The sequence below is a fragment of the Tyto alba genome, unplaced genomic scaffold, assembly GCF_018691265.1.
Source record: "Tyto alba isolate M040663 unplaced genomic scaffold, T.alba_DEE_v4.0 Super-Scaffold_40, whole genome shotgun sequence".
Taxonomy (NCBI): domain Eukaryota; kingdom Metazoa; phylum Chordata; class Aves; order Strigiformes; family Tytonidae; genus Tyto; species Tyto alba.
The window spans coordinates 42,745,401-42,759,204 of NW_024881316.1; the positions used below are offsets into that span (position 1 = coordinate 42,745,401).

At 35.8% G+C, this 13,804-nt stretch overlaps 1 protein-coding gene across 3 annotated transcripts in view; it reads right to left on the bottom strand.

The window, feature by feature from the left end:
* ATAD2B (ATPase family AAA domain containing 2B) overlaps positions 1 to 13,804 on the bottom strand; it is a 77,342-nt gene that overhangs the window by 61,076 nt on the left and 2,462 nt on the right. For 2 of the 3 annotated variants that reach the window (XM_033005051.2, XM_033005048.2), the window contains exon 2: positions 965 to 1,119. In XM_033005051.2, the coding sequence (XP_032860942.2) occupies positions 965 to 1,119 (155 nt within the window). Of the gene's footprint in view, positions 1 to 964; positions 1,120 to 5,883; positions 5,954 to 13,804 lie in introns of those variants that run through there. The other variant, XM_033005049.2, reaches the window with a different exon arrangement.

A 13,804-nucleotide genomic window follows, 5' to 3' on the forward strand; every position in this document is an offset into this window, starting at 1 on the left:
CTCCCAGCCACATTAAATATTCTTTTTTTATTATTTCTTCACATTTCTAATAGGTACAGTGCAAGTCTACGCTTATAAACAAAAGAAATAGAAGGTGCATGAGTTTCAATACATCCCCAGATGACCATGGCACATAATATGCTCTATTTAATTTACTCTGTTTTAAAAGGGAAAAGAGAGATCTATTTTAAGATTTATATCGTTTTTAAATATACTTCATCCTAGCAGACAACAGTCCAGTATAGAATTAGTCATTCTTACATACAAAGTGTTGAAAGAACAATTTTGATTTGTACATAAATATGAAATACATCTCTACAAAAAGAATTGGTATTAACTGAAAGTTCATGGCCCAGGAACATACTGTCTACACTGTCTCATAATTATTTGTAATCATGTGAAGAACCTTATGAAAACAAGAATACTTTGTAAAATATTATTAATCAGACTTATAAAATGAAACTAATTACTTCCCTTTTGAGTTATAAAAATGTGGCAGCACTGAGGATCTATTTAATAAAATACAGTAATTTACTTGAGTCTTTATAACCAAACAGGGAAGAGAGGCTGAAAACAACAATGGAAAGAAAGAAACTTGACCTTTATGCATTCCCTAAAGATGATAAGACTGATTTTCTAATTAAAATGTCATGTCTTCTTATAACTTGAGTACATAAAAATACCAATTAAGTCACTGTTGGATGTATAAAGAACCTAGAATTCAGACAACATCTCAAATAAAATTACTTTCCATTTTTGCACAAATATGCATAGAGAGAAAACATAGAGACGAGAGGATTGATGTAACCCACATTACTGGAGTCTTAAACTAAAAGAAAATTATATGAAAATAACACACTTCAAAAGTACACTCTTGACTAAGCTGTAGCTGATTGCAGAAATAGCATAAGTGGGTTAACAGTACAGGAAAAAGGACTTCATTTTTCTCTTGGCACCAAGTTACCTGGACTGTCCAGTTGAGATGCTCCATTCCTCTCGCTGCCCAGTACTGCGTGATTTTGATTTGTCTTTGCACACAGGATCAGCATGTTTTGAGGTACGTTTGGCGGGAGGAGATACGTGGCTATCGCTCAAACTAGCATCACTACCTTCATCTTTCTGCAAAGAAAAAAGCACCAGACCATACTTAATTGGCTCATTTGTATACATCCTTACAGAAAAAGAGGAAACTTAAGCTTAGCAAAAGGGAAGTCTCTATCAAACTCACAAGAACCAGCTTGTGTGAAATATTAAAAATGTTCATTATGGAAACTATGACAATATTTCTTTTTAAACTTTTCTATAATATTTTACATTTCTTTCTGAACAAGCATTCGGTTTCTCTAACCCACTGTATTTTGCATATCTGACACTGCTATTCTTACCCTACTTGCAAAAGAACTAACAGTGCAATAAAGAGAAAAAAAGACTGAGGAAAAATAGGATGCTTAGAAACACAGCATGAATTTATTCTACTAATATTATCTACATCTTTAAAATGCTTGAACAGTCATATTATCTCTTCCTTCTTGTACGAGTTTTGCAATACCTTCTCTTTAGACTGTTAAACACACAGCTAGGAGTAACTGAAGATGGACTTTATACTTTTACAGCACTTTCTGTCTAATGTGTTCATTAACAGCATTATATACACTAACAACATTAGTCTTTATCACCTTTAAGAAGCACCTAAACACTACTGGAGGGGGTTTTTTTTGTTGCGATTATAAGAGGTAACGTAGACAGAAACTCAAAGATAGCTGCAAGGGATTACTTCAGAGCTGTATTTATGAAGTGGACAAACAGCACACTTTGGAGGATCTGCTTCTGTTAAGGTGAACTACCAGAGGGGGGGGGGAAAAAAAAAAAAAAAAAGGGCAAAAAAACAAGATTCTATAAACCACGAATTTTAGCTCACGGAAACAGTCTCTATTAAAAAAACTGAATATCCTCTCTTGCAACAACAGAATAACCAATTTTGAAATATTAAGATCCAGGAATTGTCAGTAAATACTTAAACTATGAAAAAAGATACTTTTACTTATATGCAAGGAGATGACCATGGAAGTCCCATATGTTCATCAAGCTTATTAACAACAATCTGATTTGTACTCCAGATAATTTAACATCATGATGTCTCACATACTCAGGAAAATTAAAAAAAAAAAAAAAAAAAAAAGTATTTTTCTTAAGAGAGGGAGATAGACTATCACAGCACAGTATTTAGAAAGTGGCAAAGCCTAAAGAAATCTAAATGTACAGGTGTAGTCTGACAAGAGAGCTCAGTATCACTGAGGCCACGGACTGGCCCGCGTACTCCCTTGCCTAGCTACACAGCACCACTCCAACCTCCTCTGATCATCTGCTGATGTTTCTCTGACACACCCACAAACCAAAAAATCAGCTCACTAAAGCTTCAGAAGTCCACTTTCCTTCTGTTAGATTAGCTTCCTACATGGCTAGTGAGCTCAGTCATTTCACTGAGGGATCAGACAAGTACAAAAAATAATGCAAGAAAAAAACCTGAAATGAGGATGGGACAACTATGTGCAGGAAGAGGAAGATGCAAGTGAAACAGGCTGTCTGCATCATGCCTTAACATTCTGCCCCCAATATATATTTTGAACAAATACTAACTAATACTAAATACTTCTAATACTAATAAATATGATATTCATTATAATATAGTATTTTACTGATTGTTATATGTGATTTTTATTTATACTATAAAAACTTGTAAATACTTTTGATAATACTTAAAGATACTAAACACTAAAAACTAGTATTAAATGCTACCCAGCCCAAGTTTACATTTAATTTTAAAAGTAGTTTTAGCTTCAATAATTTTTTGCCTGTCAAGGTAAATCCACAAAAATAAAGAGGTCTGTATTAAGATTCAATCTTAGGACTCATTTACCCCTAGTAAAAAAACAACACAGAGCAAAACCCACACTTTTTTCTTCCTCATTATTTCACTTCTTCAGGAATCACATCAATGTAACTCAAAAGAACATCTATGCTAATTAGAAGATCCTAATTAAAACTTTAAATTAGATGAAGCAGATTTGGGGACCTAAAACGAAGACTTAGTCAAAGTCATAGCAGAGGTAACTACCACCATTTCTAAATACAAAACACCTGCACCTTGCATAGCACTGTAAAATACATGTGCAGCCACCCAGCTGTTTTCCATAATACTCTGAAACTACAAACCACCAACTTTTCACAACATTTTAATAGTGTACATATTCACTTCTGAATACTGTAAGCATTTGTGTGTGTACTCTTTGCTTTCATCAGCAACAAGCTTATTTGTAGACTTAGATAAATACATCATTGCTAAGTCAATTTTAGTAACTACTTTCTGAAACTACAAGAGCTATCCTGTGCCGGATAGAAGCCGAGTTTCAAGGTAAGCCACAGAACCAGTTTCAAACCGGCTAGGTGAGACAGAGAAAATGAAACTAAGAAAGAGGAACAAGCATGTAACGAAGTTTTACAAAGGCTAATGTTAAAACTATTTCGTGAGCAGTGAAATTAGTAATGCATAGGTTCCTATCTATACTCCATGTTTACCCCTTCCCATGCAAAAATCCTAACTCCTCACAGATCTATGACCGCCCTTCTCTGCATTTCCTCCAGTTCCTTGCCTCTGGTCCAAAGTCTCAAAATTAGCTAGTATTCCTCCTTTGTCCTGTCTACTTATTGGTCAAAGGCAATACAGTGATGTAGTTACTTCTGAGGCAGTGCAAATGCCAAGTGGTCAGCTGGCGGGTAATACAAAATACTAGCAATTAATGTGAAGACAATATCTGCTACTTCAGGTTTCCCTCTGCTACTGAGTTACCAATATTCACAAAATTTATAAAAGCTGAGTATCTCCGAGATTTCTAAATACTGTCAAATGAACAAATATTGGCCAATAGCTCCAAAAACTGGAAGGGCAGGCTAAGCATCAATGTGGTCACATCAGTGCAGCTGCCTAAAGAACTAGACTAGCAATGAAGGGTTCTACCTAACAGAAGCAACAATTTCTGATTATTCTTTGTTTAGGATATTATTTTCAGTTGAGCCTCATCTGTATGCATATTAACTCTACAAAGTGACTTACCAATTACAAAGCAAGTCTAAATTTTAAAACAGTCAAGCCCAAATACTAACGTAAATTAGGACACCTTCTGTAGAAGATGCACTAACGTACAAAATGTTTTACTGTGAAATAGTGACAAAGCTACTACAAGGAGAAATCACTGAAACTTTAAATATATTAATAAGAATCCAAGATCCATTTTCCAGTTAACAGACAAACTTAAAAATTTGAGCTCTAGGGAATCAAATCGCACCTAAACTGCTATCCAGAACTTTCACCTAACTACTGTAAAATATGGAGATGGAGCTTTCATTACGCTCAAGAGATTAGCCAAACTGGGATATGCTAGAACAAGAAAATAAATTAATTTCAAATTGAGAAGGCTTTACAGAGAGCAGTCTATCCACCTCTTCCTCTCATTTATAGTAAAAGAGGTCTTACAATTCCACTGCACTCAACTTGCTCCCTCAAGTAACTGGGTCTCAAACCATTCATGACTTTAATGATTAAAAATAGTATTTCAGTTTCAACCTGAAACTTAATACTTAACAGTACACATCATGAAAATGTTCTGGGACTAGAAAGAGAAATGTATGTTACAAGCATCAAACTTAAAAATTAAGAAATTAATGATGTAATTGCAGAAGTAGGAACCAATGCACTGAACTCACAAGCTCCTAATGAAACACTGGCACTGAAGCAAACACACTCACATGCTGAGAGAATACAGAGAATATGAATTAATAAAACCTTAATCATGTCAGAAATTGCCTGAAAGCATACCAAAGCCACAAAGAAAATGCAAGCACAGGAGAAGCAAAAAATGAGCTTATGTAGTGTCAGGAAATACAAAGAGGTAAACAAAATTCAGCACAACTGCATTGATCTAACAGAAATGAGACCCATCAAACTCCAGCTGTGATCCAGAACAACCAGAACTCAGCACAGCTTCTTACAGAAAGCACTCTTACTAATAATGAGCAAGGAAATAACTGGAGTTAACAGGGTACCATCCATGGTCTAGACTGGCAAAACATAGTCTTCATTATCTTTGGATTCAAGAATAAAATGTAATGTGACAGCCAGCTGAATGAAAACTACAAATTAGCTGTCAAACTAATATTCAACAGCAAGAGTACTGCAGAGGTAGTGGGCTAAACTCTGATAACACACTTTCACTAAAAGCAGCTGAATTATGGTAGCCAATAAATCTAGAAACAAAATCTAAAATTAATACGTAAACAAAACAATAAAATAAATATAGCTGCACACTTATCTCTATGTTTTCTCTACTTTGTATGAAAAGGAGAAAGATAAAAAAAAAGTTTATTATAATACACACATTCACGAACAAGCTACGAAACACTGATATACAACATTACCTGTAGTCTCTTCCACATCCATCTCCAAATTTCAAAATAATAATTTGATACTAACAGAGCTTTAGTTATAACATTTAGAGACAAATCTTAAAGTTTTCAAAGAACACAAACTAGAAAACAATTAATAAAACTGACTTCTTCCTTCTCAATCTATCCTCTTAGAAAAAAAGTGACTACACCGATAGTCTTTCAGCATGACTAACAACTCACACACCAAGGGAGCCCTCACCAGCAAGGACTTGCCTTCAGGTGTATCACAGGGACCAGCTAGCTACAGCATGATAGCCAAACAATTTTCAGGTTAAAATACAAAGACTAATTCTAGCATATTGAAGGGGAGACGGTAGGGGTTGTTTGCTTCTTTCCTAAATTAAATCTCATGGCCAAGAGAATATCTGAAGAACTCCTCACCACACTGCTTGTCTGAACATCCAAGATAAGCATAATTCAGCAGTCTTGGTAATATAGGATGAATATGAACCACCTCCGCCACTGTCATCTCCAAGTATGTGAATGCAAGTTTATTGAGTTTTTGAGTACAGGATGAACACTGAAACCACAACCACACCTTGCAATTTCTGTAAAAGACTCCATCTGCTTTGCCACAGGTTCAGCTGTATTAAAACACAGGTATGCAGACATGAATATTTCAGTTTTCCACCATGGTTAAACTTGCTCTCCTTGCCATACATCTTGTGGATCACACCCTTCTTCTGACTAACACTCTGACACACCCAGCAAGTTAGCATGACTGCTCATACAACTTCACAAGTTAGACATTAGTTTTCAACCTAGGGTTTTGAACCTTTCAGCACTTATGTTTTTCTCTTTTCTATGACCTCTTCCCAGGTCTAAGACATGAAAATAAGACGCAATGATGTTCAATCTTCAATTGATCAATCCTATTCCTCCACATTTTGTTAAAAGCACAAACTATTTTAATTAGTATTTCTTTTTGCCCCACTGAACAAGTACAAAAACACTCTGAAATTTACTTTTGTCTTAATAATAACAAAATAAACGTTTTCAAGAAACCTGTTTCAGCTACAGGTTTTCAAAAACCTCTACTTGTAATTTCAGTTAACTCCTAGCTTCTGGTATTTAAAAGTAAATTTTTCCTCTCCATTTGACTCTGAAAAGATAACAGTTACTTCAGACATCTCTAAATCTTGCTTTTACTAACTGTGAAGAAACTGGGTTCAGGTTCTCCAGTTATTTCTAATATCATTTAAAACGTATCTTGTGATTAACAAGACAACTTCTCGGATGTCCCAGAATACTAATAATCTGGAATAATATTTTTAAAGTATGTGTGAAAAAAATCTGATCTACCTCTTCCCCTACCAGTTCATGCAAAGGTCTTGTGGAAATAGGCTGTCCATTAAAAAAAAAATAAAATACATACTTGGGGATATTTAATGCATTTAATGAACATTTTTATCCAAATGGTATAAAAAGATAAAAGTTGTCTTTCCAAAATAAAACTTGCATTAATGGAAAAAACTGTGTTGTGTCCCCAGTGTACCAATTATTTAAACTCATCACTCATCTTTGACCTCAGGTAACTATTCAGTTAAGAAGTAACTTGCTTTTTCTGTGTTCAAACTATAACAGCTTTTTAAACATACCAATAAAATACACCAAAAACACTTTCTATCTGTCTGTCCAGTGATTCTGGATAAGCCACTTGCTCCCTTGTGTATCAGTTTCTGCAAAGGTAAAAAATATGGATTAAAACATTAAATTCTACATAGTTGTCACATTAAAGACCTATTTTAAGATCTATTGATGAAAGTTAGGTAAAAGCTAGGCATCCTTTCTAATGCATTGTTGGACTAGGTATACTAAGCAAATAAAAATTAAAAGGCTTCAAAATCTCTTTGAGATATTTTTAGGTTTGCTCTTATTTGGTTCCAAGGTTCTAGTAACTAGATCAATCAAATTTTCTACCATGACTGTGATAATGTCATCTTACCAGAATCTAGTAAATCCCTTCAAACCTTTTTTTTTTTTTAAGTTCACCACTTTGCTTTATAGCATCTTCACAAAAAAAAAAGAAAAAGACTAAAACTGTCCTTATGCTCAGTACAAATTTTCAGTAGCTGAAACACTCTCGTCAGCTCAAACAAGGGACCACACCTCGCCTTACACATCTGCACTATGTCCTAATTTCAGGATGACACATTGCACTACCCACTCTCTCCAGCACCAACACATCCTCACCACCTCCTCCCTCCTCCCTACCCCAGCCCACATTTTCCTGGCAAATGCCCTTAGCCCCTCTGCTTGGTGGGAAGAGGTAAGACCTGATACACTTGTCTGGGGGAAGAAGGTAACATGACTCAACTCCAGGTCTCAGTATAATACAACAGACTGTATTCCTGTTGGTGCTGCATGCTAAACATCTACCTTTGTGTCCTAAAAATCCAGTGTAAGTAATACTGCCTGTGCCTTCAAATGAACAGAAGCTGGGGAAAAAATTATTTAGATTAAAGCACATTAACTACCTGACTAAGAACTTCAATTTTCATGAAGGACCTCTTGTGTTAACCTTACTGATAGCTTGAAAAGAGACAAAGTTGGCTTAAAAGAACCTCAGGTTTTGGGGTTTTTTTCGGTAAACTATTCTTATGTCAGTAACAGTCATTCAGAATATAAAGAATACCATCATCTAGACCTTTTCAAAAGAATAAATTCTTCCCAACTCAGGTAAAAAACCATATTTTTTGCATGAGAAGATATGCCTCATTTTTCAATAGATTTCCATTTTATTTCCTGGAACTCTTCAATTCTAGAACTCAGGTTATTTACAAATGTAAAAGCTTTTGAGAAAAGTTAAAAGTTTACAAGTTAAAAATACAAACCGCTACCTACAACACTGTTTATTGTATATTTTCACATTTGCTGCCATTCTCCCTGTTTATGACAAAGAGACACACCTGTTCATATCCAGGTTGAGTGCCTTTCAACAGCTTTTGAGCTGACATCCAAAAAAACTCTTGCAATCTACAGGCTCCTTGTAGGTTCATGACAGAAAAGGAGAATGAGCTACAGAGCAGCCTCTGCCAAACTATGACAGCGCATAAACAGGGAGCTGAGGTTTGTCCTCTACCCATCATCATTGCCCCACTTGAAGCACTTCCCCATGAACATTCCTTTCTTCTCCCTTGTGCCTCCACTAAAATCAGGGTAACATTGTGAATTTTCAGCTAATAATCAAATCAGAGGGATGGAGGGAAGGAAAGGGGAAGCAGGAAGATGTGGAGAAGAGGGTTAGTTTCAGCTAGACCAGTAACCTGATCCTGATCCAGCTGATCAAATGGCCAGGCAAGCATTATTATTGGCAAGTCTACTCATTTTAACAACTGCTGAGTTAACAGCTTGCAGAACATGTGAAATCACACACCTTCAGAAGAGCAAGTCTACTAAGAGATCTCTCTGCTGTATGGGGGCTCACACCTCACTCAGAAGCTCTTGTAGAAGATCTACATATCGGAAATTTTTAAAACCACTGATCTTCCTAAATTAACATTGAAGATACTAAAAGCAAGACATTTCTAGTCAGAACCATATTAACAATTTCCATGAGTTTCTAACTTCTGTTAACAAAGATTTTTAAAGTAAAATTTGTATTTCTGTAAACATTCAAGAATTATTATAATTCAGAAGTGGAAAAAGTGAAAACATTCAAATAGTAACTGTTTTCCCTACCCTTAGTCCTCAAAATCCATCTTGGTTCTACCAAACAACCCCGTCCAAAAAAGTCTGAAGGACATGGCCTCTTTTTAGTACTACTTTAAACCTACGTAAAGAAGCAGAATGATCAGAATGAGGATAGCAAGGAGAACAGAGAGAACCCTTGGACCAGAGGGTTCCCCAAGGTCTGGACATGACCAGGTACTTGACTCAGTAAACTAAGCAAGGAAGTGTGTGCAGCAAGTCAAGCTACTGGAAGGTGGCCTTCTGTGTGAAAAAAAAAATGTGGGATTAAAACCACTTATGTATCTCTAATACACTTGAAGACAGTATTTCAAAAGAAAAAAAAATGTGTAAAATCCTAATATGAAATCTGAAGATTAATGTACTGAAATTTAAATCATAATAAAAACAACATTCAAGGTTTGAAAGATAAATCAGAGAAATAATAGAAGGTATTTATTAAGTATTTGGAATGAGGGATTGCTGAAGCACAGCAACAGATTTCAATACAAGTAATCTCTTCCATGTGTACAGAAAGAACGGCTTCTTCATTTCGGGTTATTTAAATAGCTCGGCTCAACGACTTATCCACTTAAAATGAAGCAAATGACTGGAGGTTGGAGAAAGCAAAAAGCTCATCTCCCAAATTATGAAAATGCCCAGACTTAATCATCTGCTCTGAGTGCAACTGTACACAAACTTTCCACCAAAGGTCTGCATTAGTTAGGTCACTAACATACACTACTAGAAGCATAAAGATAAAACGACAAAATTCAGAACAGGCTACAAAAACTAGAGAACTTGGACAAGCTTGTAAAGTCTGCATTTCTAGTAGGAGTACTAAAACTACCCCCTTTATACCTAGGTCAACTGGAGTTGAAGCTATTACAGCATACACATACTCAGCAGTGCAAAATTAAAAAGCTTACAAAGGTAACACATTAATCTTACAACTGGTTGTAAGTGTCCTGTTTTAATAGCTACCAAGCAAGAAGAAATTAAATTTATTCAGGAGAAGAGTCCAAGCAAGTATAAATGCAAAACAACACTTGAACAATTTAAAGCAAAATTAATAGTTAAAATAAACCATGAAAATCCCATCAAATGTAATAAAGACAATTTTTCAAGAGTAAACTCAGAGACGGAAAAATTGTTTAGAAAAAGCAGCAATGCATGAAGAGTACAAAAAAAAAGATAGGATGAAAAAGGCTGAAAAATATTGTCAGCTCCCTTTGCAATAAGTGAGTTCATAAGTGATACTACCCACACACAAAGTAACCCATTAGAGCTGAAACATCTAATAAAACCATCAGCAACCTTTAAAACGGTCACAGCTACAAAATAAGTCAAAGCTTCAGCTCACTGACACCTACTTGCTGGATGCTTTGGTTTAAGGAGGGTTTTATAAAGTTTTATGCAGAAATCATTTAAAGCATTGTTAGATTGGGATGAAAACTTTTCCACAGTATAACATACGCTTGGCAATTTAGGGCAAGATGTGCAAAACTATACCGCATCCAACTGAAACTGCAGGGGGATGGAGGTGATCAGAATGTAATTACCTGAGCTAATTATCTTGCATAACCCCAAGCTGTATGCCACTCTTGCAAAATTGTCATGGGATCTCTCATGGCAATGGGTTAAGCCTTCTGCTTTAAGCTTAAGCTGAGAGACAGTAGTTGGAGAAGCAGCTTTTATTAATATTACTCTGGGACAAGCCAAATATTCAGAGGAAGCTATGCAGCACACCAAACATCAACGCCATTTCCTGAGTGTTCTTTGGAGGTCTTTTTCACTCACTGGATTAGTCCTTATATTGCTTCCTTTTAATGCCCTGTAACAGTGTGACAGCAAAGATAGCCTGCTGCAAACAGGATGCACAACTGCCTCCCAAAGCAAAATATGTACACCTCGGAGGTGTCCTGACTTCAGATAGTAGCCCAGACTGACTTGGCAAGATACATGGGAAGAATTCAAACTCAGGACACCCCTGTGGAAACATGGAAGGATTACAAATGCTGACTGCATGGTATTCTGACAGAAACCTGGACACAGATTGCTTCCAACAATTGCTCAATTTCCCACTGTTCACAGATGTATTAATACATCCACGCTACCAAGGAACAGACTGCACGATTCATTTTAGATCACTGATTTTCTCCTGCTAAGTCCCAAAAGAGCAGCACACCACTAAACCAGAAAGAACCTGACATTTTATTACACATTGAAAAGATGAGCTTTCTTGGGAATCTTCCTTTAAATGAAATTGTTTAAAATAACTTCACAAGGCTCTATATTTCAGGATGTATTTCAAAGAACTGTAAAAGCATTAGCCTCAGCCCCTTTACTGATGTGCCTGTAAACTCAAACAGTAAGACAATGCAGTTCTGTAAAAGCATAGATATTTGGTAGGAGTATTTTTTCCCTGGAGAGCTTTAGATGCAGTGGCCAGCAAATGTAAATTTTCCAGCATAAGAAGAAAACTTTAACTTTTTCTACAGGTTTATTCTAAACTGCAGAACATCCAGAACACTGTAAGACACGCTGCAAAGAAGACAAAGGAAATAGGCTAATCTGAATCAGGCTCTTTCATAAAGGAAAGTTTAATTTTTAGGAAGCTCTAAGGGGTACGTTTAAAGCTAGCATTTTAAGAGAAATAATAGTAACTTTTTTAAGGTCATTTTCTATGTTTTCAATAGCCGACCATTAAAGACTTTTCAAGGAGTAAAACACAGCAATGAGCTTATGCTACAAAAGCTGCATTATCACCCAGAAATCAGAAAAAAATAGTTACAGACTGAGAAATTACAGTAGGAGACACTGAAATATATTGGTATTATAGCACACAGAAATGCTGCTTAGCTTTATACCTTCCCACAGTACAGCACTCAATGTCAATCCTCAGGTCCATGTTTTCTCCTATTAGCAATTAAGTACAATGGAGAGCTCTAGGTTGCCACTGAGTAAGCTGAACAATGTTGGCAGTACTACTTTTAGCTAGGATCGCGTGTTACAATTATCACAGTGCCCTCAAGTAGCTCTTAAGGCACTGCTAATGCTTTCTTGGCTAATTAAATTAAGCTAATTTTGTATATATTTCTAAAATGTCTAATACACTGGCATGATATGAGTGTTTATTTCACAATAAATTCATTAGTTTTCTTGATCAACTTTTTTGATTTCTGTTTTGAGATGACTGAGAAAAATCATTTGAATTGCCAAATAAGTGTTACCAACAATCCCAACTCAGTATCTGAAAACATCAGATATTAGTAAATCTAGAGCACAAATGTAACCAGTTATGGTCATAGTACCCTCAATTCTTTCACAGTATGAATTAAGTCTACTGGATTCACAAGCCTTGTGTTACAATTCTGCGTTTCTGAAAACTCTGGAAGATTCTGATGTACTTTTTTTTTGTCAGAATACTTTAATATAAAGGCATATAACACTTCCCAAGTTTTAATACTAGAAAGAAAAAAAACACATATGATTTATATAAAGATAGAATATAAATTTATGTAAGAATAGCTTCAATTTTTATTAAATAGTGCATATATCAATCCTGAAAACATGAAAGAAAACACAGCCCAGTTTTTCCTCTCCATACCCTCTCTAGGCAGTCTGCTATGACATCATCTCAGGGAATAAACTTATTGGTACCTTGATCCATTTAGTGAGGGATTTTGTTCATTTTAATCTGGCTTCCTGTCAGCGGACACACATGTATTCATCTCAATCACTAAATGCATGATTGCCAGTCAATAATTCAAAACAGTTTACTTCTAAAAGACTGACGTCATTGCTTTCTCTAAGATGAGCAAGTACTATAGAGGGAATACAGAGAATATGATAAAGGCATTTAGACTATTATGGCCCATTTCCACACAATGTGCATTCCTTCCAAATTCAGATCAAATAGCAATGGGCATTATTAATACATAACACAATATTGAACTGAAGAGTAGAAACTTAAGTACTTTGGAAAGGACGGATTCAAGCCCATCCTTGTATGCAAAAAAAATCCCAAACCACTATGTACACCAGAAAAAGCCAAGACAGAAAAAGAAGAAAAAAGGAGATGGATATAAAAGAGCTGGAAAGCAACTCCTAACCCCTCATCTGGTCTAATCAGCATCTTACAGAATGCCATTAGATTACTAACTCAGTTTTTCTTGCTAATAAGGAACAAATAGATGGTCTTTTCAAATACAGTCTGAAAGGTAATTACAAGCACTGCCACTGAAGAGCATTTCTCTGGGAGTCCAAGTCAGAGCCTCCTTGAAAGAAAATTAAGTCACGGTACAAATAAGAAGCATACCATCTCTGCCAGAGCTCCAAACTCTAGCTGCCCATTAACCCAATTAACCGCTGGTAGTAAGGCTGGCTTCCTGATGTGACACCCAAAAGATTTCAAAAGGAAACACTGTTCCAGTCAACTTCGGAAAAAAAAAAAAAAAATACATACAACTGCATGAAAATGACCCCAGTACGCTTTCTGCACAAAACAGCCTCACTATCTGTCTGCCGACAGTCACTTCCAAAAGCAAAGGCTTTGTCTTCCGACTGCTATACTTATTCATGTTCTAATCACAGAAATCCTCCTCTGGCACTACTTCAAGAAGATTCAGAA